Source organism: Cyrtonyx montezumae, unplaced genomic scaffold (assembly GCF_038088225.1).
Source record: "Cyrtonyx montezumae isolate F1298 unplaced genomic scaffold, pur_monq_1.0 scaffold_110, whole genome shotgun sequence".
In the NCBI taxonomy this organism is placed as follows: Eukaryota; Metazoa; Chordata; class Aves; order Galliformes; family Odontophoridae; genus Cyrtonyx; species Cyrtonyx montezumae.
In genome coordinates, this window is record NW_027071838.1 from 67,054 (window position 1) to 90,516 (window position 23,463).

General features: G+C 66.7%; 6 protein-coding genes across 12 annotated transcripts; 2 read left to right on the plus strand and 4 right to left on the minus strand.

The window, feature by feature from the left end:
* Window positions 1-391: 391 nt before the first annotated feature.
* Window positions 392-2,457, minus strand: PMVK (phosphomevalonate kinase). The gene is made up of 5 exons (XM_065729853.1): window positions 2,366-2,457; window positions 2,174-2,237; window positions 1,164-1,316; window positions 956-1,085; window positions 392-654 (listed from the first exon to the last, which is right to left on the minus strand). The coding sequence occupies exons 1-5, from the start codon at window positions 2,446-2,448 to the stop codon at window positions 506-508; spliced, it is 579 nt and encodes a 192-aa protein (XP_065585925.1). The 5' UTR covers window positions 2,449-2,457; the 3' UTR covers window positions 392-505.
* Window positions 2,458-3,032: 575 nt separating this feature from the next.
* PBXIP1 (PBX homeobox interacting protein 1) lies at window positions 3,033-6,702 on the minus strand. Its single transcript, XM_065729841.1, has 11 exons — window positions 6,638-6,702; window positions 5,593-5,783; window positions 5,400-5,502; window positions 5,262-5,320; window positions 5,049-5,190; window positions 4,749-4,964; window positions 4,642-4,665; window positions 4,502-4,569; window positions 4,319-4,429; window positions 3,219-4,225; window positions 3,033-3,099 (listed from the first exon to the last, which is right to left on the minus strand). Exons 2-11 carry the CDS (start codon window positions 5,650-5,652, stop codon window positions 3,042-3,044), a joined length of 1,848 nt encoding a protein of 615 aa, XP_065585913.1. The 5' UTR covers window positions 5,653-5,783; window positions 6,638-6,702; the 3' UTR covers window positions 3,033-3,041.
* A 261-nt stretch (window positions 6,703-6,963) lies between these two features.
* Window positions 6,964-8,657, minus strand: PYGO2 (pygopus family PHD finger 2). The gene is made up of 3 exons (XM_065729842.1): window positions 8,515-8,657; window positions 8,374-8,423; window positions 6,964-8,281 (listed from the first exon to the last, which is right to left on the minus strand). Exons 1-3 carry the CDS (start codon window positions 8,636-8,638, stop codon window positions 7,202-7,204), a joined length of 1,254 nt encoding a protein of 417 aa, XP_065585914.1. The 5' UTR covers window positions 8,639-8,657; the 3' UTR covers window positions 6,964-7,201.
* Window positions 8,658-9,468: 811 nt separating this feature from the next.
* On the minus strand, window positions 9,469-19,140 carry SHC1 (SHC adaptor protein 1). 5 transcript variants are annotated; one of them, XM_065729848.1, is made up of 13 exons: window positions 19,116-19,140; window positions 13,115-13,276; window positions 12,841-12,911; window positions 12,390-12,453; window positions 12,106-12,225; window positions 11,620-11,673; window positions 11,433-11,484; window positions 11,122-11,248; window positions 10,833-11,001; window positions 10,572-10,632; window positions 10,294-10,467; window positions 9,940-10,202; window positions 9,469-9,735 (listed from the first exon to the last, which is right to left on the minus strand). In XM_065729848.1, the coding sequence occupies exons 2-13, from the start codon at window positions 13,271-13,273 to the stop codon at window positions 9,607-9,609; spliced, it is 1,443 nt and encodes a 480-aa protein (XP_065585920.1). In that variant the 5' UTR covers window positions 13,274-13,276; window positions 19,116-19,140; the 3' UTR covers window positions 9,469-9,606. The 5 variants fall into 5 exon arrangements, with proteins under 5 accessions (XP_065585920.1, XP_065585917.1, XP_065585919.1 ...); XM_065729845.1 differs by lacking the exon at window positions 19,116-19,140 and adding an exon at window positions 19,023-19,108; XM_065729847.1 differs by lacking the exon at window positions 19,116-19,140 and adding an exon at window positions 17,568-17,688.
* Window positions 19,141-19,351: 211 nt separating this feature from the next.
* On the plus strand, window positions 19,352-20,149 carry CKS1B (CDC28 protein kinase regulatory subunit 1B). The gene is made up of 3 exons (XM_065729849.1): window positions 19,352-19,474; window positions 19,797-19,924; window positions 20,001-20,149. The coding sequence occupies exons 1-3, from the start codon at window positions 19,416-19,418 to the stop codon at window positions 20,051-20,053; spliced, it is 240 nt and encodes a 79-aa protein (XP_065585921.1). The 5' UTR covers window positions 19,352-19,415; the 3' UTR covers window positions 20,054-20,149.
* Window positions 20,150-20,716: 567 nt separating this feature from the next.
* Window positions 20,717-23,431, plus strand: FLAD1 (flavin adenine dinucleotide synthetase 1). 3 transcript variants are annotated; one of them, XM_065729850.1, is made up of 7 exons: window positions 20,717-20,872; window positions 20,953-21,712; window positions 22,029-22,179; window positions 22,357-22,455; window positions 22,527-22,716; window positions 23,096-23,169; window positions 23,273-23,431. In XM_065729850.1, the coding sequence occupies exons 1-7, from the start codon at window positions 20,741-20,743 to the stop codon at window positions 23,406-23,408; spliced, it is 1,542 nt and encodes a 513-aa protein (XP_065585922.1). In that variant the 5' UTR covers window positions 20,717-20,740; the 3' UTR covers window positions 23,409-23,431. The 3 variants fall into 3 exon arrangements, 2 of the variants coding, with proteins under 2 accessions (XP_065585922.1, XP_065585923.1); XM_065729851.1 differs by having other exon boundaries at window positions 22,032-22,179; XR_010621829.1 differs by lacking the exons at window positions 23,096-23,169; window positions 23,273-23,431 and having other exon boundaries at window positions 21,949-22,179; window positions 22,527-22,600.
* The last annotated feature ends 32 nt before the right edge of the window (window positions 23,432-23,463 follow it).

Below are 23,463 nucleotides of genomic sequence, written 5' to 3' on the forward strand. Positions count from 1 at the left end.
CTGTCCCCCCCCCAAAGTGGTGCCCGGCTGCTGCAGGAGCCCAGCTGGATGCACACAGCATTAGGGCGGGGGGTGTCCTCTTCAGATGTGGATAATCCACAACAGGAAACTTACAACAGCACAGCAGCAGGCACCTGGCTCGGGGATGAGGGAATTAAATGCACCTCACACACCACCTCCATCCCTCCCTGGGCAGAGAACTCCACAAGAAGGGCAGAGCTGAACCCCCCCACGGGAAGGAGATGCAGACCCCACGTGTTATTCAGCGTCAGAGCTTTATTTGGAGGCACCATGGGGGGGACACGGGGCACTGTCCCCATTCTGTGGTCGAGGGTCCCTGAGCAGCAGCAAGCCCCACTCCTGCAGGAAGGCACAGCCTCTGCAGGTGGAAGTTCTGGGGGGGGTGGGGAGGGTCTCCCCCCTTTTTTCCAGCACCATTACCCCACGAGGCCCACGCAGGGGCAAAGGCCCCGCAACGGATGAGGTTCCCATACCCCCTCCACCCTCAGCCCCGTGGCTGCAGGCGGCTGCGGACGTCCTGCAGCAGTGCCTCCAGCTGAGCACCCAGGGCCGCCCCGTCCCCGTCGTTGGCGATCACCCAATCGAAGGGGACCCCCTGGTCCAGGCCGCACTCGGACTCAGCATCGTCCACCCCTGGGGAGGAGCAGAGAGAGCCCCCAGAACGGGTCAGGACCCCTCAATCCCTGCTCAGTGCTGTGGTGCTTTATGTCCTGGCCCTGCAGGCAGGGGATGGCCACGAGGACAGGGACAGCAGTGGGGACAGGGGGCAGCCACGGGGACAAGGAACGGCAGCGGGGACTGGAAAGGGCAGCAGAGACAAAGGACGGCTATAGGGACAGGAGATGGATATAGGGACAGAGGATGGCAGTGGGGACACGGAACAGCCATGTCCCCCGGCGGCTGCGGTGCACAGGGGGAAGCAGAGCTCGCTCACCTGCCACGAAGACCCAACTCCTCCTCCTCCTCGTCTCCTCGGTGGCCGTGACACGCACGGTCAGCACGGCGTCCCCGTAGGCGCCCCAGAACCACTCCACATCTGAGAGGCGCCGCGTGTCACTCACCACCTGCACACACGCAGCGTCAGTGCCCACCCTGAGCCCCACGGAGCCCCCCCCGAAGCCCCCATACCCATCCCTGCTCACCCACACCGGCTGTGCCGCGCCCTGCACCGCGGTCCGGCAGAAGAAACCGGGGTCGGCGCGGCGCTTCTCCTCGCCCCAACGGATCATGTCCTGCCGGTACTGCTCCTTGTAGGCGCTGGCATCCAGGAGCCGCTGGAAGTCCAGGCCGTGCTCCTGTGGGGAGAGGGCACGAGTGGGGCACAGCCCACGGTGTGGGGCACAGTGTGACACGGCACAGTATGGCACAGTGTGGTAGAACACGGCACGGCACGGCGCAGCGTGGTGCAGAACGTGGTAGATCATGGCATGGCATGGCACAGCAGATCATGGCATGGCATGGCATGGCACAGAACATAGCACAGCATGGTAGAGCATGGCATGGCATGGCACAGCATGGCACAGAACATAGCACAGCGTGGTAGAGCATGGCATGGCATGGCATGGCATGGCACAGCATGGCACAGAACATAGCACAGCGTGGTAGAGCATGGCATGGCATGGCATGGCATGGCACAGCATGGCACAGAACATAGCACAGCGTGGTAGAGCATGGCATGGCATGGCATGGCATGGCACAGCAGATCATGGCATGGCATGGCACAGAACATAGCACAGTGTGGTAGAGCATGGCATGGCATGGCATGGCATGGCATGGCACAGCAGATCATGGCATGGCACAGAACATAGCACAGCATGGTAGAGCACGGCATGGCATGGCAGAGGGCAGCACAAAGCACAGCATGGCATAGCATGGCACAGCACGGCACAGCACAGCACGGTGCAACACAAAACATAGCACAGCACAGCATAGCATGGCATGGCACAGCACAGCACGGCACAAAGCACAGTACAGGCTGGCATGGCACAGCACGGCACAGCACGAGAGATCATGGCATGGCACGGCACGGCACGGCACAGCTTGGCATGCGTGCGGTGTCACGTGGCAACAGCGTGGCACGGTGCGGTGCTGCAGATCACAGCGTGACGCGGCACGGCACGGCACGGCACGGCACCACGTGGCACAGCCCTACCTGGGCGTACTGCTCCTTCAGGGGTCCGGACAGGCGCAGCACGGTACACACGTCGGGGCCCAGCCTAGGGGTGAGCGATCAGCGGCACGACAGCGGTACCGCACCCCTCCCCCCCCTCCGGTACCGCCCCCGCCGGTATCCCGCTATCCGCCCCCCCCCCCCCCACCCCATCCCCACCCCCATCCCCGGTACCGGCTCTGGATCTCCGCCGCCACGAAGTCTTTCCCCGATTTCCTTTTGCCGCTCAGCAGCAGCACCGCTCTGGGGGCCGCCATCCCCCGCCCCTCCCCGCACCACCTCCGCGCCACACGGCCCCGCCCCGCTCCCGTCCAATGCGCTGCGAGGGAACCGCCCCTCCCCGCCCCGCCCCGCCCGCCCCCACGGATCGCCCCCCCAACCCCTTTCCCCCCCCCCCCCGTAGGAGTGCGGTGGTACGGCCCGGGGCGGTGCTGCAGTTGGCTCCGCCCCCCACCGCGTAATAGCGCCCCCTGCTGGGGGGTGGAGCCACTGCAAATCCGGGCTGGGGGGGGCACCCCAACTTCCACATGCTCACTGCCCCCCACCCCACCCGGAGCCCCCCCCAGTACCCCCTTCCCCAACCCCCAGCGCCCTCATTTCCCCAATACCAACCCCCCAGAAACCCCCATTTCCCCTCCTCCCCCACCCACAACAGGCACAGCTCAGCCCAGCAGTGACTTTATTGCATCTACAGCAGTGCAGCATCACACAGTGCATCACTCGGGGGGGTGACGGGGGGGGGGGGGGGGTTGGAGGGGCACACTGTGCACATGGCAGCCCGTGGACCCCCAAACACAGCCCATGGGGGAGGGAGGGGGGGGGGGGGGAGGGTCAGCAGGGACCCATGGCTCTATCTGCCCCCCCCATGCTGCCTCCAGCTTTTGCGGCCGTGCTCCTTCCCACCGGAGCTGCAATGGAAGTGGTGCGGTGAGGGAGGGGGTCCTGGGGGTGGTGAGCTCCTAGAAATCTGGGGTCCTGGAGGTGCGGGGGTCCTTCTCTTCCCCCCCCCCCCCCTCCCCCCACTCACCCAGCGTAGTGCCGCATCACGAACTCCTCGAAGCCGTCGGCCGCCTCCTCATCACCGCGCTCGCGCTGCGCCACGTCCTCCAGCATCTCCTCCACCTCCTCCACGAAATCCACGAAGCGCCGCCGATCGTGGGCGAAGACCCCATCGGCCCCGAAGGCACCGTCCAGCCGTGCCGCCACCCCCCCGAAATGCCCCCCCCAGCCCAACCGCCCCATGAAACCCTCCAGCAGCTGCAAGAACTGCGCCTTCTGCACCGGCTCCAGCGCGGCCCCCAACACATCGCGGCCCTCCTTGTGGGCGCAGTCGGTCACCCCCGAGCAGCCCTGGGGGGCGCGGGAGTGGCTGAGGGGGGACAGCTCCCGGGGGCCACGGGACCACTTCCCCCCAGCTTTGCCCACTCTGTGCTCCCGGTGGGGCCGGGGCTCCTTGCTGTAGGACTCCTTTCTGTGGGGCTCCTTACCATGGGGCTCCTTGCCGTGGGGCTCCCCGCTGTGCCTGTGGGCTTTGCCCCTCTCGTGGGGGCCGTCCCGCTTGTGCCACCCCCTCTCCTTCTTTTCCACCTTGAACCCCTTTTTCCAATGCCCGGGGAATGCCTCAGCCCCCTCAGCCCCCCCCAGCTCCCGGCTCAGGCGCTCCTCCAGAGCCCTCAGCTCCTCCGTGAGCCCCTCCAGCCCCCCCTCACCCCGGGCTCGCTGCAGGGCAGCTGCCAGCTCGTGCCGCACCGACGCCAACACCCCGCGGTGCCGCGCCTCGTGCCGGGCCCCCTCCCCATGCACTGGGGCGGCGGGGCCGTGGGGCTGCTCCTCGTGGGGCTGGGGGTCGCTGGGACCCCCCCAGGCCTGCAGGCGTTGCAGCTCTGCGCGTGCAGCCCGCAGTGCCTCGGCCTCGCGCTGCAGCGCGGCACGGAGCTCGGCGTTCTCCTTGGCCAAACTCTGCCGCTGCGCTCCGGCCGCCGCTGCTGCGCCCTCGCTTTGGTGCAGCAGCGTCTGCAGCTCTTCCTTGTGGGCCTGGGGGAGAGGTTGGGGTGGGGGGGGGGGATGAAGGTGAAGGGTAGAGCCGGGAGGAGGTCACGGAGGGGGGGCACGATGCTGTGTACACACCTGCAGCTCAGCCTGCATCAGGCGGATGTCCTGGTTCTCCTTGGCCAGGCGGTCCAGCAGCACGCTCATGGACTGCACGCTGTCCGGGGGGGGCTTCTGCATGGGAGAGTCCTGTGGGGGGGGTGGGATGCGGCTCTGCGGGTGCTGAGGACGCGGTCACCCCTTTCCAGCCCCACTCCTTACGCTGCCGTTGTCCGGCACCGGTTCCTGCTCCACATCCATCGCGTCGTGGCTCGCCACATCCGCAGGACCTGGGGAGGGACCTCACGGTGACATCGAGCACATCGTGTCCGGCCCCACGGCACGGCCCCCCCCCCACTCACCATCTGCCACATCGTAGAAACCACCTGGGGAAGAAAGGAAAGAGACAGCAAGAGCGACCTCCACCTGGTGCACCCCCAACCCCCCCACCCCAGGACCCCCGACTCACCGGAGACGATCAGCAGAGCCACAGCCACCAGCGCCAGCGCTCCCAGCAGCAGTTTGTTGGTGCTGAGCCCCTCCTCGCTGCCTTCATCCTGCGTCACCCGGCGTGGGATGGGTGCAGGAGGAGGGGTCCCAGCGCGGGGCTGGTGGACCTGCCGCCGCCGCAGCCCCTCCACGTCGTCGTCACTGCTGGTGCAGCTCCCCTCCTCCGGCAGCGGCCCTGGGGAGGGATGCAGAGCTGCAGGGGGCACCCATGGACCAGCACTGCTGCTCAGTGCCCCCCCGGACCCTGCACGGCGCTGACCTGTGGTGTGGACATCGGGACGTGGTCCTGGCTCAGCGTTGTGCTGCTCCTGCTCCCGGATCTTCGTCGTACCGAGTTCTGTAGGTCCGGACTCCGTGGGGAGCTCTGCACTGGCACTGGGATCCAAGCGTTCCTCCGAGCCCTGGGGACACAGGGGTCGGGGTGATGCACCCCCACGCGGGACCCCCGTCCCACGGGTCCCCTCCTGCTTACCCCAACCTCAAGGTGCTGTTTTTCACCCAGGGAGGGGGCTCCATCCTCACTGCCATCAGCTGCGGAGGAGCAGAGGTCAGCAGTGAGCAGAGCACAGCACAGCACCGGGGACACCGGCACTGCCCCCTCCCCACGTGCCTGTGCCCGCGTCCAGGGTGCCTTCCTCCTCCCCTTCCTCCTCGTCCTCATCCTCGTGGGAGACTGAAACCCGCTCTGGCCCCACGGTGTCCACAGGCAGCCCCTGGGGATGACAAGCAGCCATTGGGACCCCCGGCCCCAGCCCCCCCTCTGCTCCCCACAACCTCCCCCCCTCCCGGCCCCATGCCCTCACCTCGGTGCCCGTCAGCACCCAGCTGTTATCCGAGTCCCGGGAGTCCGATTTCTGTGCCATGGCTGCGGGACCCCCTGCGAGGAGACGGGCACGGACGGACAGACGGACGCGTGAACACACGGACACACAAACAAACACACGAACACACGGACGGACCGACCTCACCCCGGCCCCGCTCCGGGTTGATTTGCCTGGCAAAACGAGTGGATGAGCTCAGAGCAAAGGGCAACGGGTGGCAGAGCCGCGATCCCCGCCCCGGGTGCGACGGGACCCCCGGAGCCGCCTCTCCCCGGTGGCAGCGGGATCAGCCCCGGCAGCGCTGGGACCGGGCACGGGGCGGTCGCGGTGCCCGCGGATTCTGCACATTCCCCGCACAGCTGCGGAGGCACCGCCCCCATCCCGACCCTCCCCGCCCCCCCCCCCCGGAGCAGCACGGACCCAGCGGTGCTCAGAGCCCCGGTACCGGGAGGGGAGAAGACCCCGTGGGGCGGGGGTCCCGGGGCTGGCCGCGGTCAGAGGGTGCGCTATGGGAAGTGTTCCCCCAAGCCCGTTATCCTCCCCCCACCCCCAGCCCGGCCCCTCAGCCCCCCCCCCCGGTTGCCGCCGCGGTATTTTTAGCGTTGGTGATGCCGCCCGGCAGGTGCGCGGGGCCCCGCAGGAAGGAAGCGGCGGCACCGACACTTGGAGCAGCGCTCCGGGGGGGAGGGGGGCACCGCACCCCGCGAACATACACGCACAGACCCCCCCCAGACCTGCTGGGAGGGGGAGAGGGGAAGAGGGGGTGGGGGGCGACGGGGGGGGTCCGGCCCGACGGGCCCGCATCCCGGAGCGGTGCCCGGTGAAGTCTCGCTGCCATCGTCGGTGGTGCCCCGGGGAGCGCTCCGGGACTAATCCCGGTGCCGAGGGGGGGGGGGACGGAGCAGTCAGGACCGGAGCTCGGCGGGAAGAGGTCGGGATGGGGGCGACGAACCGGGAGAGGAAGACCGGGGAAGCTCGGGGCGAAGCGGCCCGACACAGAACGGAAGGATGCTGGGGCGGGCGGTACCTGGAGCCGCTCCGGGGCGCAGCCGGACTCGGTCCCGCTCCGTAACTTTCTCCCGGTCCCGGTCCCCGCCCTCGGGACGGTGCGCGCACGTGATGCGCGCGGCCAATGGCAGCGGAGGCCCGAAGGGGCGGGCACCGGGAGGACGCCGAGGGCGGGGGGGGGGGGAAGGGCGCGGCAGCGGACGCAGACACAGACACGCCGGTTTCAGAGTTTTATAGCGACGATACAAAAGTTTCCATTACCGCTCTGCTAAAATCGGGGAGGGGGATGGGGTACCGGGACAGCACCGAGCCCACGGAGGGAGAACATCGGGGCCGGGGGGTGGGGGAGGCGGGGATACGGCCCCACCCCGGGCACCGCGCAGAGCCCACCCCGGGGGGCACAGAGAAGGCTCAGCCCCCGTGGAGACCCCCACGGCCCCATCCCGGTGCTGCACAGCCAGAGTCCACCGCGGCGGGGAACGTCACCGGTGCCATCCGGCGCTCGTGGGTCCGATGGCTACAAAAGGGGGTTTGGTCCTAAAACCACGTGGGGCACTGTACACGGTGCGGGGGCAGCGGGGCGTCAGCCGTCGTTGGCGGCCACCAACTGTCCCATGCCCTCGCGGACGTACACCGACTGGATCTCCTTGGTCTTCAGGCAGAAGTCACAGGCCCAGACGGCGGAGGCCTCGGTGGTGAGCAGCCCGTAGGCATTCTCCGTCATGCCCGTGCACTCCCGGTGGAACCATTTCTGGCAGGAGGCCTCGCACAGGATGGCATCCTGGTCGTCGTTCACCTCGTTGCGGCAAGCCCCGCACGGGTACACCAGGCCGGGGGGGGGCTGGTGCCCTGAGCCAGCAGCCACCTTGCTGGGGGGGGGGAGGCTGTTGGCTTCGGGGGTGCCGCCGCCGCGGCCGGCGCTGGCGGGGGCAAAGCTGGGCTGCGCCCCGTTAACGGCAGCCGGGGAGCCCGAGTGCTGCTCTGGGGGGAAGGTGCTGGGTGGGGGATTCAGGTTTTTACCCCCTTCCTCTCCGCCAGCGGGGAAGCCGGGGTCTGCCCCGGGGAAAGGGCTGGCGTTGGGGGGAAGGGGGGGCATGTTCTGCCCGGGGCGCTGCATGGGGGATTGTCCAAAGAGATTGCCGGGCTGGCTGAAGCGCTGTGCCATGGCCGGCCCGCCGGGGGGGTTCAGAGCCGGCCCGGGGCCCATGTCCCCCCGGGGAGGCTGCCCCATGGTGGGGGACATCATGGGCCCGAAACCCCCGACGGGCCCCTGCATAAGCTGCCCCGTGGGAGGGCTGAAGTTCTGTCCGAGGGGGGGCTGGTTGAAGGGCTGCCCGGGGAAGCTCATGCCCCCGGGCTGGACATAGCCGGGGTTCTGGGGGGGCATGCCGAAAGCCGGACCCATCTGCCCGGGGGCAAAGGGAGGGGGCTGCCGCCTCATGGGCTGCGGACCCCCTCCGTACCCGGGGGGCACCTGCGGCGCCATGCCCCCGCCCTGCATGCGGAAGCCGCCGAAGGGCACTGGGCTGCCCAGGAAGGGAGCGGCCGCAGCCCCCACCTTGGGGGCCCCGAAGTCATCCTCGAACGGGTTGGAGGCCACCAGGTGGTCCACCATGGGGGTGGGCGGCGGGGCGAACTCCGACAGGTGGGAGTACGCCGGGCCCTGCGGGGAAACGGCGCCGGTCAGAGCCGCGGCCCCGGTACCGCCCGCGGCGGGGGCGGCCCGGAGCCGGCGGTCCTCTCGCCCGCCCGTACCTGCGTGTTGGACTTCCGCCGCTTCTTCTCGGGGCTCTTCATCTGCAGACCTGCGGGGAGATGCGGGACCGAGTCAGGCCCGCTCCCGCCGCCGCCAGACCAGCCCGGCCCGGCCCGCCCGCTCCCGCCGCCAGCGCTCACCTGCCTTCCCCTGCTTCCGGCCGGGGCCGCCGACGGCGGCGCTGCCCGCGGGGTGCGGGGGCCCCGGCGGGGGCGGCGGGGCCGGGACGCCTCCCTCCAGCTTCTCTCCGTGCGGGGCCGCCATAGCCCTCACAACCGGCGCGGCGCCATGGCACCGCCGGGGCTCCACCGCACGGCGCGCCGGAAGCGGAAGTCGCGGCGGGACCAATCGCTGCACGAGGGGCGGGGTCTGGGGCGAACCATGTGTGCGGCGAGAGAGGGGGGATGGGAGGAACCATGGGAAGGGGCCCCAGGGGAAGGGAGGAACCATGTGCGAAGTACGAAGGGGTGCGCCTCCGACGACCCCGAAGGCTTCAACCCCTCCCCTCCCCGCCCCCAGCACCAACACAGCAGGCACAGCGTAAAGAAATACAATACCAACTTTAATACGAACCGCCGGATCCTTTGGTTATAGCGGGGCCGGGGCAGGGCTGCGCTTTGGCTTCAGGGGATCGAGGTGCATGCAGTGGGGCCCGGCCAGCTCCGGCAGCGAGGGAGGGGCACGGGGGGCACGGGGGAGCTGTCAGCCCTCAGCCCCAGCCCGGCTGCATTGCATATATGTGTGGGACCTGCGGGGTCAAGGCACAGTTACACATAAAGTGATCGGGTACATTCGGTGCGCGGCCAGCCGGGCCTTGTGCTTGGGGAGCAGAGAGCGCAGGGCCCAGCCCTGGGTGAGCCCCCCCCCGGGGCCTGCTGCTGCTCACGGGAGGAGGCCTGGCCGCCCCCACTTCCAACCGGGCTGGAGAGCAGAGCCCGGCCCCGGGGGGCTCATGCCCCCGTGATGACACCGTAGGGGGCTGGGATTCGGTATGAGCGGAGCAGCTGTGCGAAGGCTGGAGCTGGGAGGAGAGGGGGCTTTGGCACCACCAGCCCCCGGCCCTGCAGGCAGCTCACGCCACGCTGCCCGCACCCCACGGCCGCCAGCTCCACGCGGTGGTGGGAGGGACGGGCCCATCCCCAAGGCAGTCCACGCTCAGCCCCGGCTGAGTCCAAGTGCTCCCCAGAGTGGGAAACAGGGCTGGGGGGGTGCGCACCGAAGCCCCCGGGAGCTCACAGTTTCCTCTCCACCGGCTGCTGCAGGCACATCTCGCTGCCCGCTGAGATGATGGGCAGGTGATTGTCCATGTGGTAGCTGATGAGGTGGCTGACGCTCTCAAAACGGTGGTCTTTTGTCCGGACCTGTAGGGGCAAGGAACTCAGGAAGCTGCTCATGCCCCCAAGTGATCTCCTTCCCCCTCCCTTTTACTCTTCCAGGCCCCCTTCCATCCCCTAAAGCCAACACAGAGATGTCCCCAAGGGGCAGCTGGAAGCCCAACGCTTTGATGGTTCTTATAAGGGTGGAGAGACATGGGGTCCCCAAGCTTTGGTGTTACAGGAACTCACCACTCCTTCAGGATCGACGAGCAGCAGGTGCTTGGGCTGCCCACCCTGCAGACCAGTCAGCACGTACTGACCGGGGGTGGTGGTGCTCTCCCGCACCAGGAAATCTCCGTTCACCTTCAGCAGCTTCTCAGCCTCCTTACGGTTCATCTTCCTGTGGTACCAGGGCTCCCGTCTCAGCTGCTCCTCCATGGATGCCACCACCTGGGCAGGTGGCAGGGTCGCAGGCACAGATGGAGGAGCACGTAGGGCATCTTCGAATGGCTCTGCAGGAAAAAGGGAGGGGGTCCAGCACTCAGCCCGCACCCAGGACGGACTGCACGGCCTGGGGACGAGCACTGCCACCGTGCCACTCACTCATGTCAAAGAGGTCTCGCTGGGGCTGGGCACTGCCGTTGGACGCTGCAGGGCTGCCTGTAGCTGCTGCTTGGCGTGTCTTGTCCACGTTCTGCACGTTCACATAAGATGGGTCATCAAACAGGTCCGTACGGCCGGATGCACCCGCTGCAGTTGGGTACTTCTCTCTTCCTGCTGCAAAGAGCACTGTGGTCAGCAATGCTAAAGCCCCAGTGCTCACTGCTGGAGCACTCTGGGACCAGGAAAGCATATGGGGACAGCCACATCCATCACATCACCTTGGGCAGGACCGTGCTGCTTCCGAGGGTCAAATTCCCCTCCAGACGTCTGGCCAACAGGCTGCAGAGAGGCACATGGTGAGCCAAGTGGATCCTGCTGCACTCTCATCCCTCCCCAGTCCCCAGTGTGGGTTGCCAGAGGGGCTGGACAGAAGCGTGGCGTGGATTTTAGGCAGCCCACAGCCCCATGGAGGTCCTTGCATCTCCTCTGTATAGCAAAACCTCCCCAGCAGCCCCCTGAGCCCCAGCTCAGTGCCTTACCAGCGTGGCCCCCAGGTGATTGGGGGTCTGCGCCGCCCCATTCCGCAGCCGCATGTCCACGACCCCCCCGATTGGAGGCTCCTTGCCAGGGAAGTCGTTGTAGTACTGGTGATCTGGGGCAGGCTCCTCCTCTTCCTCATCCCAGGCGGAGCCATCAAACCCTGCCATCCTGAGAGGGCAGGGCACAGCTGAGCAGCTGACAGCAGCCTGAGGAGCTGCATCCTTTCACCATACCAAGAAAGCTCGGGCACCCCCACCTCTCTCCTTTCCCATCCAACCCTGCTCTTACCTGTCGTGGGGTGTCACCAGCTTTGGGGGGTTCTTCAGGTACTGCTTGAAGCGCAGCTCAAAGGCCTGCCCAATTGTGCTGATCACGTCCTGGGCCAAACCCTCAGGGCACTCCAGGATATGGCAGGCTGGGAAGGGAACGGGCAGCATGGGAGCAGGGAATACCAGCGTTAAATCCTCCACCCTTTGATCCCACCCCGTGCACCCCAGAGCTCCCCTGCAGGGACCCAGTCCCCCCTCTGCACTATTGAGCTGCACCTCATCTTCCCCAGAATGGGGCTCTGGCAAATCCAGCCTCAGCAGCAGCCTCACCTCTCTGGTTGACGGGGTCTTTGGCAACGTAGGCAACGTACTCAGCTGTGTCCTGTGGAATAGGGTGGTGGTGAGCTGGGGCTGCTGGCGAGCACGCTGCCTGGGACTTTGGGGAGAAGGCAGGAGGGGCCCTGATCCCCCGCACAGGGTGGGACACTGTGTGTGGATGGGGAGCTTCTGTACTCACCGGGTCACCCCCAGAAGCGAAGGAGATGGACTGCATGTGATGGTTGGCAATGATCTGCAAGGCAGAGGCACTGTTAGGTGTAGCTCCTCAGCACCCAGCCTGGCACGTTCTCCCTGGGACCGGCCCAGTGTGGGGCTTACAAGCTTCAGGAGCCCTGGCTATGAGCCACAGGCAACCAGAAAGAAGGGCTGGGACACCAGCAGAGCTCCTGAGACCTGACTCAAAACTATGAGACCTCAAAGGCTGGAGAACTCAAGATCTGGAGGACAGATCCCACAAGACATTCAGGGTATTGCTTAGATCCCTTTGCCACCAGGAACGGGGGAAGCAGGACGTTTTGGATCAGGAGGTGAGCACTCAACAGGAAACAAAGGCACCCACACATACTCAGGGAGAAGGGGGACACCTGCAGAGCCTGGAGGGGACGCAGGGATCCCTGCTCGTTTGAAGCCAGCCATGCAGCCCCTAGCAGCTCCCTGTTCTCACCTGCTTGCAGTCAGAGGCCATGAGGTTGAGGCTGCTGGTGGAGATGGTCAGGGTGATGGGCATGCCGGCGAACTTCAGGTTGCTCTTGCCCAGGATGGAGTTCAAGGAGCGGCCGCAGGGCTGGGGGAGAACAGCAGCATTGGGAAACTTGTCTCCACCACTGCTCCAGCGGAGCCACGGGGGTAATCAGAGCCCCCAGGCACTGCTGGCAGGGTTGAGATCCAGTTCTCAGCCATAGGCTTCCCAAAACACTCCTGTCAGCAGCTCCCCCGGCACAGCCTCACCTTCCTCCTCCTCACAGCTCCCTTGGCACCGGGCACAGCTTCACACACCAGGCCAATGGCCTCTCTGCAGGGAGCAAAGCAAGATATCAGCCAGGGAGTCCGCATTTGTTTCTCCTGCACCAGCACAGGGACAAAACTCTACTATCCTTGCCATGTTTGTGGGGAACTGCAGGGCAGAGGATGCAGGGACCAACGCAGAAGGGACAGGGTTAAGCGAGAAACAAAAGGGAAGCCCTCGGGCAGTGCAGGCTGCCTCCCAGACCCAGCAGGGACAGGGGAAGAGTGGTCTGTTAATATTTGATGCAGCTGCAGGAGTGCTTCCTGCCTGACCAAGCTCATTGACAGGCTCATCGATCTCCAGGCAGCTTCCTCCATGGCTGCAGACAGCCTGGATCCACCTCCGCGCCCACCCTGGCAGCCCCAAGCCCCCCAGCACAGCCCCGGGGCTCACCTGGTGACCTGAGTCCTCGTGTTGAAATCCAAAGCCCTCATAGACTGAAGGACTTCTACGCAGCCCATGTACTGTGGAGCAGAGCAGGGGCAGCATTGGGATTGGATCACTTTTGCCCCCCCCCCACCTCCCCATGCAGCCCCCACGAGCAAGGAGGGGACAGGTCCCCACCAAGTCCACACCGCAGCATTCACCTCCACGGGAATCCCACCCACCCACAACAAGCATGCCCCCAGAGCCCACTCCCAGACTGCAGAGATGCCCCAGCACTCACCCTGACCTGGTAGGAGACCCCGGGACCCATGACCTTGTCATCCGGGTGCAGCCAGCCACGCGTGGGCTTATTGACAAAGCTGCCGTGGCGGGTCCACTCATCACCGCCCAGCTGGCCGCCTTCCACTCGCGTCCTCTTCCCATAGCTCAGCTTGTTCATATCCTGGGAACAGACAGTGACAGGTCCCACTGAGTCGGGGCTGCTTGATCCCCCCGGTGCCGGTGGGAGCGTCCCGGTCAGGACGGGCTGCCCCGGGTTCCCGGCCTCCTTGAGGCTGCTGGTCGAGGAGCCCCGCAGGCTGAGCAGGTTGGCAGGGTTCGAGAGCTTCAGGTTGGCCATTTTGGGGAAGAAGGAGCAGAGGGTGGTGGGGCTGTCCTCAGATTCGGACGAGAGCTCCCCGAGAGGCAGCATGGGGCTGAGGGAGGAGGACGACAGGGAGCCAGGCAGAGACCGCGTGCCTGCGAGGGACTCCACCGGGGACGCGGGGGTCCCCAAGGCTCCCACTGCCTCCTCCAGGGAGGAGACGGACTCGTTCCGCAGGTGGCTGTATTTGCTCTTCTGCAGGAGATCCATTCTGGAGAGCGGCAAGAAGGGCTGGCACATGCCCACCCCTCACAGAAACCCCATCTGGGTGCCTACAGCCTCCAGGAATCCCCCCCCAGGCACCAGCCTCGGCAGAGCTCGGTGCCAGGCACTCGCCAGCCCTGCATGGCTCAACGAGGAGAACCGGCCCCGGCTCCGGCACGCTCGGGTCGGCACGCAGCAGGGGCTGCCCAGCTCCACGCCGTCACAGCCGATCGATAGCAACCAGCGTCAGCGATCCGGCAGGGATCCGGCCAGATGGAGAGCGACCCCTGCTCCCGGGGAGGAAGCGAGGCTGCAGCTACACCCCGGGGCCGTGCGGAGCAGCCGGTGCGGGGGCTCAGTGTGCTCGGACCCCGGCCAGGAGGTCCTCAAGCCCCAATGCTCAACGCTGTTCCCAAAGCGGATCGGCGACGAATCCCATTGTCTTCAGCAGGGGCTCAACGCAGCCCCCTCTGCCCCACAGATGAGCCCCGGACCACTGCCCCTCCACCCCCGCCGGCTCGCTCCGGCCCCTGTGCTCTCGCAAGCGGCTGCCAGCAGCTAAGAGGAAATCAAAAGCATGAATATTTAAAGCCCTGAGACAAGGCAGCCACAGAGCACATCCGAGCCCAGCCCAGCCCCGCTCCGAGCACGGTCCAGGAGCGAACAAGGTCCTTCTGTGGCAGCCGGCGCTACGCGAGCCACGTGCCGGCGGCGGGCAGCTGCCGTTGGCTCCCCGGGATCGCCGGGGGGGAGCGACGCCTGAGACCGGGGGGGGTTGGGGGGGGCCACGATGCCAGAACGATGCGGGGACGTCCAGTGCAGCTCCAGACTGGCAGAGGAGGAGGATGGCCGGGAGAAGGATACAGGTGGGTGCAGTGAGAAGCTGTGCTCAGCGCGGGGCTGCGGCACGGAGCTGCTGGGAGCCGCCAATGGCTGCTGCTGCTTCCCGCATCCCGGCTCCTCCCGGAGGGGAGAAGGGGCCGCCGCTGATCGGAAGGGCTGTGCTGACTCACAGGCGGAGGAGCGGGCTGTGGGGCTGGGGCGGCAGAGCAGGAGGGGCTCGTGGGGAGGGGTGGGGACCCAGCGAGGATCTGGAGCAGAAAAATCAAGGTCACAGGCGGAGCTAGAGGGAGCTGGGGAAAAGCCAGAGCAGGCCGGCGGCGCCAGGGCAAATCTCACCCATTGGCACAGCTGGGCAAAGCCCCTGATTTTGGGTGGGGGGGGCTCTGAGATAAGACCATCCTCTGCCCCGTCCTCCCCACCCAGCACGCGAACGGGGTCAGGGGGACCTCAGAAATCCCCCTCCGGCCCCTTGGGGTTGGAGTTAGATGATCTTTAAAGCCCCTTCCAGCCCAAGCCATTCTGCCATTCTTCTGCCCTCCCCTCCCCAAAAGCTCTGAGCCCCTCTGAGCCGCTGCCAGGCCCTGCTCACTGCCACTACGCGAGCCAGGGCATTCCCACAGACCCTACACCGAGCTGAAATCACAGAAATCCAACCCCAGGGAAGGGCTCTCCCCGCTCAGCCCCAGCACAGGAGCCAAACCTCCCACCCCGCTTCCCAAACGTTGGCACACAGCCACAGAGACAGGGAAATGGAGGCTGGGAATAGCTTGGAATAGCTGGGATCCCACAAGGCACGGGGCCGTGATGCCAGCGGGTCCCACAGCCCGTCAGCCCCCACCTCGGTGCTGGGGGATCCGTCCCACGAAGCTCTCTGCTCCCCCCGGGGGCCCCGTGGCCGCTCAGTGCCGTGACCTTCCCATGGGCGGCAGCAAGACTGCTCTGAAGAAAGGCAGAAAGCCCGGGGCTGGGGAGCCAGGAAGCAGGGAGCTGCCTGCCCCGCTCTGCTGGGCGGCGTTGGGGAGGGTCAAAGCAGCGGGGTTTGCCCCCAAGGACCTTGGCTGGCTCACGGATGTGGGGCTGGGGAGCTCACCTGGCACAGCAACCCCTGCATAAAAGCTGCAAACAGGGGGTGTTCACTGCCTGAGGAGAGCTGGGGTGGGGGGAACTGCAAAAGGGCAAAGGGTCTTCTTGACCCAGCCAGGTCAAGGAGCAGCAATTGCTGCCACACACGGCGCCCCGAGCTGTGCCCGCTTCTCACAGAGCTCTGCTTCTACAAAACAGAATAACTCCTGATTTTATCAGGACCTCCGGCACCGAGGCTGCAACCAGACAGCACACACGTCCCCACCAGCACTGGCTGGGAACGAGACGTCTCACCACACCCCGCCTTCAACTGCCACAGCCCCAGAGCCCACCCCAGGAATCGGAGACCCCTGCCCAGGGGCCACAGAGCACCGAAGGCAAACCAAGACGTGCGCAGCACCATGGAGCTGGGTCCTGCCCAAACAGCAGCCCCTGAGCAGCACCCAGCAGCTCCTCCTCTCGCCGGACCGGCTGGCAGCATGCTCTCAGCCCTGCAGCAGAGCAGCTCCTCGTGCCTGGAAGCCAGGGCTTGGCCAAATCCCGCCTATGTGCAGGACAGAGGGACGCTGCGTGCTTGTGGGTGACCTCATGCACGGCCCAGAGGAGGACGAGGAGCAGAGAAGGGACACAGCACAGCAAACCAGGAGCCGTGCCCTCCTCTCTGCTCTGCACGCGGCCTGGAGGATCCTGCATTTCCCTGGGCACTGAGCGGCGAGGCTCCTGACATCCTCCCAGGAAACACAAAGCAGGAGCTGAGTCAGAGAGCTGGAACACGCGAGCGGTTTGGCAAGAAATCGCGGCGAGGCGCACGCAGGCACAGGCGCAAGAGCTGCCACACGTACACAGCTCGTCAGCACTGGGAAGGCAGGAGACCCCCACGACCCAGCGTGGGGAGACGGAGCCCTTCCCCTGCCCCGGCGTCCCGCAGCATTGCGGGGAGAGCGACGAGAAAGGCTGAGAGCCAGCCAAGAGCTGGATTTTCCCCTAAACACCACTGCGACGTCACGCGGCGTCTACGCTTTCCTGCGTGCAACCTCCTCCTGTTCGCAGCCCTGAACATCCCAGCAGCCTGCTCGGAACAGGGGCAGGGAAAAGAAATAATAAACAGCAGAGGAGGCCTGCAACGGAGGCTGAGCCCTGCCGGAGAAGGGGGAGGGGGAGGCAGGATCCGCCACCGAAGCCACCTAGCCCTTCCACCGAAGCCCCCAGCGCCGGCCGGCCTTACCACGTACTCCATCACCGGCGGAGGGCAGGGAACAAACACTCAGCCCCTCTTGTCTGGCAGCCTGACCTGCGGTTCGGGGACAAACAGCGAGTTAGCCAGCCCTGCCACGGGCAGAGCCTGCTCCTCACTGACCGCAGGCAGATGGGGGGAAGCCTCCTCCTCCTCCTCCTCCTCCTCGATGGCCCTGTACTGCTGCTGGGATGCTCCGGGGCAGGAGCACAGGGACAAGGTGGGGACAAGGGCTGGCTCTGCTCAGATCGTGCCTGCAGGCAAATAGTGTTGGGAGCCACTTGTGTGAGGCAGTGCCCCGAGGCAAAAGGACCTCATTTTCAGTCACCCTGTGACCTGAAACAAGCACCGAGGCCGAACTCTGCCCTGTAGCTGTCAGGCCCCAAAAACAGAGGGCACAAAATGAGACACAGAAGAGGTGCTCAGGCATGGAGGACTGCCCTGCTCCAGCCCACGCCACCCCCCCGGGCTGGCACCCACCACAAAAGGACGCACGAAGTCCCCACGGAGGAGCCAGGATGTGGCCGCAGGAGCGTGTGAAACGGAACCTGGTGTTAGGAAGGAGCGGTGGAAAGGGGCCACGGAAGGGTAGACGTGCACAGAGCCAGGAGGGGCAGGAAGCTCTGGGAGAAGGGCAGCAGTGAAAGAAAAACACAGCGAGCAAAGCAGGAGCACAATGAGAACCCCTGCCCTCCCCAGCTAGCCCTGCGTCGCTCCCACCCTCACCACGGAGTCGCTCGGGGCCGGGCCAGCCAAGCAGAGCACGACAACAAACACGATTTACTTCCTCACAGCAATCATGGCCTTATCTGGGGCCTGCAAAGCCAGCACCGGAGCCTAGGCGGGCGTTAATGAGATTAGCCCGGGGGACAGCGAGATAAGCGGGGCTGCCTGGCAGGCGCAGCCCCATCCTGGGCAGGGCCAGGCAACGAGCACTGGCAGGTCACTCGCTGCAGAGGAAGTGCAGAAACGAAGAGGCCCTTTGGACTCTGGGGCTGAGGTCAGCGACAAGGAAGGGAGAACAGCCCTGTGCCAAAAGCCAGCGGGAGGAGAAGGGGCTGGGTTGGAACGGCGACAGCACAGCCAGAAAACAGCCACGGATGAGTGGCACTGTGATGCAGAGCCAGGCTGGCGAGGCACAGGGCAGCCCAGGGTCTCCTGGGGAGGCTGCAGCACCAGCAGGACCACAACCTGACCTCAGCACGGCCTCCTCAGGACCCGGCTGTACCCAGGATGCTGCTTTGGGCTCTCCCCCTCCCAAAGGCTGTGGTGCGGTCATAGAGCTACTGGTCCTCAAATCCTCGTTCAGATGGGAAGCAGCAGTGCCTCATCTGAACCGTGCACAGCTCCAAAGCAGGCAGAGCCCAGGCCATCCAGGAGCACAGGGACAGCTGCCTCTCACACACAGAACATCACAGCTTTAATCCCACCAGGAGTGGGGCCACTCAGTGGGTCCTCAGTCCCTGTGGCCGCCCATGAGGCGCCAGGGGCACCCAGTGACCCAGGAACAGCCCAGAACAGACACAGCACCGCTGCTGGGTGAGGACAACGGCCTGGAAGGGGACACTACCACCCCAGCCAGGTCTGCGCTGGTTACCTGCCCCTTGTGTCCCTTCAAAGCTGGGGACAGAGCAGCGGGGCCACAAGCTGAGGTTGCCCACGAGCACGGTCGGTGCTCTGCCCCACTCGGGGTCAAAGCGTCACCGCTCTGGGGTCAGGAACAGAGCTCCTGACAGCGCTGCCGGTGGCGACTGGAGCGAGCAGCGGTGACACGCCGACAGATGAACCTCGAGCACCCCCACGAGCGGCACCACGATAGCACCGGCAGCTCCGGAGCCGCCCTGCAGCACAGAGACGATCGGCGGTGCCCCCGCGGCCCCGTGACCCCACAACCACCGGCGTTGCCCGGCCCTGCTCTGCCCCGGTGACGCCGTTTCCCCACTCACAACGCACCGGCGCCAGCGGGACTCCCGTCACCCCGCGGTGCGTGGCAGCGAACGGGGCTCAGCCCAGCAGCCCCGGAAGCTCCGCAGCACCGCAGAGCCCGGCCCACCCCGCGAGCCCGGGGCCTAACAGAGCCACCGGGGGACCCTCGCGGCCCGGGCCGCTCCCGCAGGCGGTGCAGGCCGCACCGCAGCCCCGCACGAGGCCCACCCGTCCTAGGACGGCCCACACGCTCACCGGGGCACCATGGGTCTCGCGCCGGTCTCCTCCGGTCCCGGCGGCCGCACCGCCCCGCACCGAACGCCCTCCCCCCGCCATGCCGCCACTCACTTCCGGCCCACGCCCCTCCACCGCGGCCTCACCGCGCCCCCGTCACGTGACGCGCGAACCGCCGGCCCCGGCGGGCCGCTGGCGGGCGGCGCCCGACCCTGGGGGAAGGGGCGTGCCCGCTCGGCCGCCAACCAATCGAGTCCCGAATCGCTCGGCCCGCCTTCGAGGCGCGGACCAATGAGAGCGCGGGGCGGCGGTGTTTGAAAGCACCGGTGGGGGGCGGGGGGAACCAACGGCCGCCGGGAGCTGAGGAGAGGGGCGCGGCGGGGGCTGCCGGGAAGGGGGCGGACCGCGGGCGGCATGGCGCACAAGCAGATCTACTACTCCGACAAATACGACGACGAGGAGTTCGAGTACCGGTGAGGAGGGGCGGGAGGGGCCCGGTAATCGTTGCTTGAGGGGGGGCGGGAAGGGAGGAGGACGGCGGCGGCGGCCGCGGTAGGGGAGGGGCTCACGGTAACGGCGCGCTTCCGGCAACAGGAAACGGAGGGAGTGGGGGGGGAGGTTCCCGGTAGCGGTTCTCCACTACGAAAGGCCCGACCGGGATAGGGAAGGGGGGGGGGGGTGGTGAGGCCTCAGAAGAAGCGGCGGAGGGGGGAGGATGGGGTACGTGGCACGCACCGTGGGGTGGGAAGGGCACCGGGACGGCCAAGCCGTGCTGAGCGGTCCCCGCGGCCGCAGGCACGTGATGTTGCCCAAGGACATCGCTAAGCTGGTGCCCAAAACCCACCTGATGTCCGAATCGGAGTGGCGGAACCTGGGCGTGCAGCAGAGCCAGGGCTGGGTGCACTACATGATCCACGAACCAGGTGAGCCCCGCGCGGCTCCGCGGGACGCGGGCTCCCGTCCCCGGGCCCGATCCGACGCAGTGCTGCGTCCCCGCAGAGCCCCATATCCTCCTCTTCCGACGGCCGCTGCCCAAGAAGCCGGAGAAGTGAGCGCTCCCCGGGCCGACCGCAGCCATCGGCTGCCTGGGCTACGAAGCACCTTCATCGTCCTTCTTCTCTTCTTCCTCATTCTTCTTCCTCATTCTCCTTCCTTGCACCCTCTGTTCCCGGGAACTTTCCCGGCAGGGGCCGAGCCACCGGGTGCCTGCGATGCCCGTGAATTCGGTGCCATCTGGGCACCCGCGGAGGCTCAGCCCCGGGCACTGCGCCGCGGGGATGGGGTTCTCAAAAATTTCAATAAAAAGATATTTGGGAACTGCTGTGTGCTGCTGTTCTGCGGGGGGGGGGGGGAATGGGGGCAGGAGCAGCTCCCGGTGCTCGGGAGTTCCCCGAGCTCCAGGGGCTGCCCGGTGCAGCATCCCCATCCCCGGGTGGTTCTGGGTTGAGGGAGAAGTGGTTGGGAGGGGCTCCTGGGGCGGGAGGGCTCTGAGGATAACGGGGATGAGACGCGGGATGGCTCCGGTGGGGGGGGGCGGGGGAGCGCACGTGCCGCCGGGCGAGACCATGGCGCTCGGAGGGGGAGGGGGGAGGTGGAGACGGAAGGCCCGCCCCCCACAGTGGCTCCTTGGCTTCTCAACCAATCGGAGCTCGCGGAGCGCCTTGACGCGCGTCCCTCCCGACCAATGGGAGCGCGGGGCGGTGACGGCGCGGCGGAGCCGGTTCGGTTCGGCGTGGCCCATGCGCGCGGCGCTGCGGGTGGGGGGCGCACTGCTCGGTACCGAGCGGCGGAACGCGGCGCTCCGCGCCATGGCGGGACCCAGCTCCGCTTCCACCGCCGGGATCATCGTCATCGGAGATGAGATCCTCAAGGTGAGGCCGGGGCGTGGGGCTGAGGCCTGGTCGGGGCCTGGGGCCGGGCCTGAGCTCCGCGCGGCCGCCCTTCCCCGCAGGGCCACACTCAGGACACGAACTCCTTCTTCATGTGCCGGCGGCTGCGCGCCCTGGGCGTGCGCGTGGCCCGCGTCTCCGTGGTGCCCGACGACGTGGACACCATCGCGGCTGAGGTGGCCGCCTTCGCTTCGCGCTTCACCTTCGTGCTGACCTCGGGGGGCATCGGGCCCACGCACGACGACGTCACCTTCGAGGCCGTGGCCAAAGCTTTCGGTGAGAGGGTGACCCCACACCCGGAGCTGGTGGCCCTGGTGCATAAGTTCTTCGGTAAGACAGACATGCAGTGCCCCGAGATGAAGCTGGCTCGCGTCCCCGAGTCCTCACGCCTCAATTACGGCACGGACCGACGCACGGGCAGCGCCTTCAAGTACCCTCTGGTCAGCGTCCGTAACGTCTACATCTTCCCGGGCATCCCAGCGCTGATGGAGCGCGCCTTGGACGGCCTCGGCCACCTCTTCCGCAGCGAGCAGACCCGTTTCCACTCCCGTGCCATCTACGTGGCAGCTGACGAGGTGCAGATCGCGCCCGTGCTGGACCAGGCCAATGCCACGTTCCAGGGCCGCGTCAGCTTGGGTTCCTACCCGGACTGGGCCAACAATTATTACCGCGTGAAGCTGACGCTGGACTCGGAGTCGGAGCAGCACCTGGAGGAGGCGTATCGCTTCCTGATGGAGAAGCTGCCACAGGGCGTGGTGGTGCCGTTGGTGACTGACTGCATCTCCACGGCCGCCACCGAGGTTTATGCCCTGGCTGAGTCAGGTACAGGAGCTTCCAGCTGCGGGTGGGGCTTTCGTGCTGCTCCTTTGCAGCCCACACAGGCACAGAGGGGCAGCGGCAAGAGCAGCCTGGGTGTGGAACTTGCTGATTTCTCTTTGGGTCTGGTGCTCATCTCCTTCCTGGGCAGGGGGATCGTTGTGCCTTAGGGACACACAGGCTCATGGCTTCAGGATGCGGTGCCAGCAATAGCTCTGGGCTGTGCCTGGGGGTGAGATGAGCCCGCAGGAAGGAGCTGGGCCATGGCAGCGTGGCCTTGAGCAGGCACCAGTGCCAGCGGGCACCGACTGTCCCCTCCCAGCAGGCTCAGCCCTGGGACAGAAGGTGGCAGCAGCACTGCGGACCATTGAGGAGGCTTTGGACCGATACAGCCTGGCCCAGCTCTGCGTGGGTTTCAACGGGGGCAAGGACTGCACGGCCCTGCTGCACCTTGTCCACGCCGCCGTGGAGAGGTACCTGGCTGTGGGGCAGTGGGTTTCCACAGGGTCTGCTCAGTGCTGTGGGGCTCTCTGCCTCACGCTGGATAGCAGTGTTTTCCTGGGGCCTGGCCCGAGGGAGGGGGGACCACGTGGCTGCCTCGCTTCACATCTCCATGTGCCAGGGGCAGTCTGTGATGGGTCTCTCCACAGGCGGTACCCGGAGAGGCAAGAAAAGCTGAAGGTGCTCTACATCCGCATCGTGTCCCCCTTCCCTGAAATGGAGCAGTTCATCCAGGCAACCGTGCGGAGGTACGGGGCAGCGAGGGGCACGCTGCCAGCTGGGCGTGAGCAACGCAGCCCACCCCGGTGCTGTGTGCCAGGTACAAGATCCAGCTGTGCACGGTGGAAGGCTCCATCCGGGATGCCCTGCTCACCCTGAAGGAGCAGCAGCCGCAGCTGGAGGCCGTCCTGATGGGCACGCGGCGCACAGACCCCTACTCACGCACCCTGACCCCCATGTGCATGACAGACCCCGACTGGCCCCAGTACATGCGGGTGAACCCGCTGCTGGTACGCTGCTTCCTCTGCTTCCATCTGGGCTGGGGCCTGTCCCTGTTTGTCAGGGTGTGAATCTGGAGCGATTCCTCATCCTCAGGGCTTTTTCTCCCCGATTCCCCTCTCCCCAGGGCCCTGTTGCCCAGCCGTGGCCCCCCAGCATCAGCCAGAGGTGCCTGGTGCCAGTGGTGGGGGCTTGTTCCTGCCCACCTGCGGCGTTTGCCGTGTTCAGGGAGGCTCTGGGAGGGATGGATGCGCTCTGGGGTCATGGCAAGAGGATGCCGGCCGGCTCTGTGTGCGCTGAGCTGGAGCCAGCTGCCTTCCCTGGGGCGAGGGGGCAGCCTGCGGCCGCCCACCCACCTCTGCAGCAATCCCTGCCCAATTCTGCCCTCAGGACTGGACGTACAGGGACATCTGGGAGTTCCTGCGCAAACTCTTCGTCCCTTACTGCATCCTCTATGACAAAGGGTGAGTGTGGGGAGCTGCCTTCCCTGCGTGACAGCCTGAGGAGGGGCACAGCGTCGGGCGATGGCCCCCCCACCCCTCCCACAGCCGCGCTGTCCCCTCGCAGCTACACCTCCCTGGGGAGCATGGCCAACACGCTGAAGAACCCGGCGCTGCGTTACACCGATGCCCAGGGCCGGGAGAGCTACCGACCTGCCTACGAGCTGGAAAACGAGGAGGATGAGCGCACGTCCCGACACTGAGACCTCAGACCTCGGGGACGTCCACCGGGACCGACGACGTCATCCCCGCTGCTGC

What these genes read in the sequence shown, in the direction of transcription:
- PMVK (XM_065729853.1), bottom strand. Translation starts at nt 2,448, where the DNA reads ATGGCGGCCCCCAGAGCGGTGCTGCTGCTGAGCGGCAAAAGGAAATCG. An exon ending in GCGGCGGAGATCCAGAGCCG is followed by an intron (nt 2,238 to 2,365) that starts GTACCGGGGATG and finishes GCTCACCCCTAG; the next exon opens with GCTGGGCCCCGACGTGTGTA. An exon ending in TGAAGGAGCAGTACGCCCAG is followed by an intron (nt 1,317 to 2,173) that starts GTAGGGCTGTGC and finishes CTCTCCCCACAG; the next exon opens with GAGCACGGCCTGGACTTCCA.
- PBXIP1 (XM_065729841.1), bottom strand. Translation starts at nt 5,652, where the DNA reads ATGGCACAGAAATCGGACTCCCGGGACTCGGATAACAGCTGGGTGCTG. An exon ending in TTTCTACGATGTGGCAGATG is followed by an intron (nt 4,570 to 4,641) that starts GTGAGTGGGGGG and finishes GTCCCTCCCCAG; the next exon opens with GTCCTGCGGATGTGGCGAGC. An exon ending in TGATGCAGGCTGAGCTGCAG is followed by an intron (nt 4,226 to 4,318) that starts GTGTGTACACAG and finishes CCTCTCCCCCAG; the next exon opens with GCCCACAAGGAAGAGCTGCA.
- PYGO2 (XM_065729842.1), bottom strand. Translation starts at nt 8,638, where the DNA reads ATGGCGGCCCCGCACGGAGAGAAGCTGGAGGGAGGCGTCCCGGCCCCG. An exon ending in CCGGAAGCAGGGGAAGGCAG is followed by an intron (nt 8,424 to 8,514) that starts GTGAGCGCTGGC and finishes ATCTCCCCGCAG; the next exon opens with GTCTGCAGATGAAGAGCCCC. An exon ending in GGCGGAAGTCCAACACGCAG is followed by an intron (nt 8,282 to 8,373) that starts GTACGGGCGGGC and finishes GTTTCCCCGCAG; the next exon opens with GGCCCGGCGTACTCCCACCT.
- SHC1 (XM_065729843.1), bottom strand. Translation starts at nt 13,717, where the DNA reads ATGTGCCAGCCCTTCTTGCCGCTCTCCAGAATGGATCTCCTGCAGAAG. An exon ending in GGGTCTCCTACCAGGTCAGG is followed by an intron (nt 12,912 to 13,114) that starts GTGAGTGCTGGG and finishes TCTGCTCCACAG; the next exon opens with TACATGGGCTGCGTAGAAGT. An exon ending in GAGCTGTGAGGAGGAGGAAG is followed by an intron (nt 12,226 to 12,389) that starts GTGAGGCTGTGC and finishes GTTCTCCCCCAG; the next exon opens with CCCTGCGGCCGCTCCTTGAA.
- CKS1B (XM_065729849.1), top strand. Translation starts at nt 19,416, where the DNA reads ATGGCGCACAAGCAGATCTACTACTCCGACAAATACGACGACGAGGAG. An exon ending in GACGAGGAGTTCGAGTACCG is followed by an intron (nt 19,475 to 19,796) that starts GTGAGGAGGGGC and finishes CCGCGGCCGCAG; the next exon opens with GCACGTGATGTTGCCCAAGG. An exon ending in CTACATGATCCACGAACCAG is followed by an intron (nt 19,925 to 20,000) that starts GTGAGCCCCGCG and finishes GCGTCCCCGCAG; the next exon opens with AGCCCCATATCCTCCTCTTC.
- FLAD1 (XM_065729850.1), top strand. Translation starts at nt 20,741, where the DNA reads ATGCGCGCGGCGCTGCGGGTGGGGGGCGCACTGCTCGGTACCGAGCGG. An exon ending in TTATGCCCTGGCTGAGTCAG is followed by an intron (nt 21,713 to 22,028) that starts GTACAGGAGCTT and finishes GTCCCCTCCCAG; the next exon opens with CAGGCTCAGCCCTGGGACAG. An exon ending in GTCCACGCCGCCGTGGAGAG is followed by an intron (nt 22,180 to 22,356) that starts GTACCTGGCTGT and finishes GTCTCTCCACAG; the next exon opens with GCGGTACCCGGAGAGGCAAG.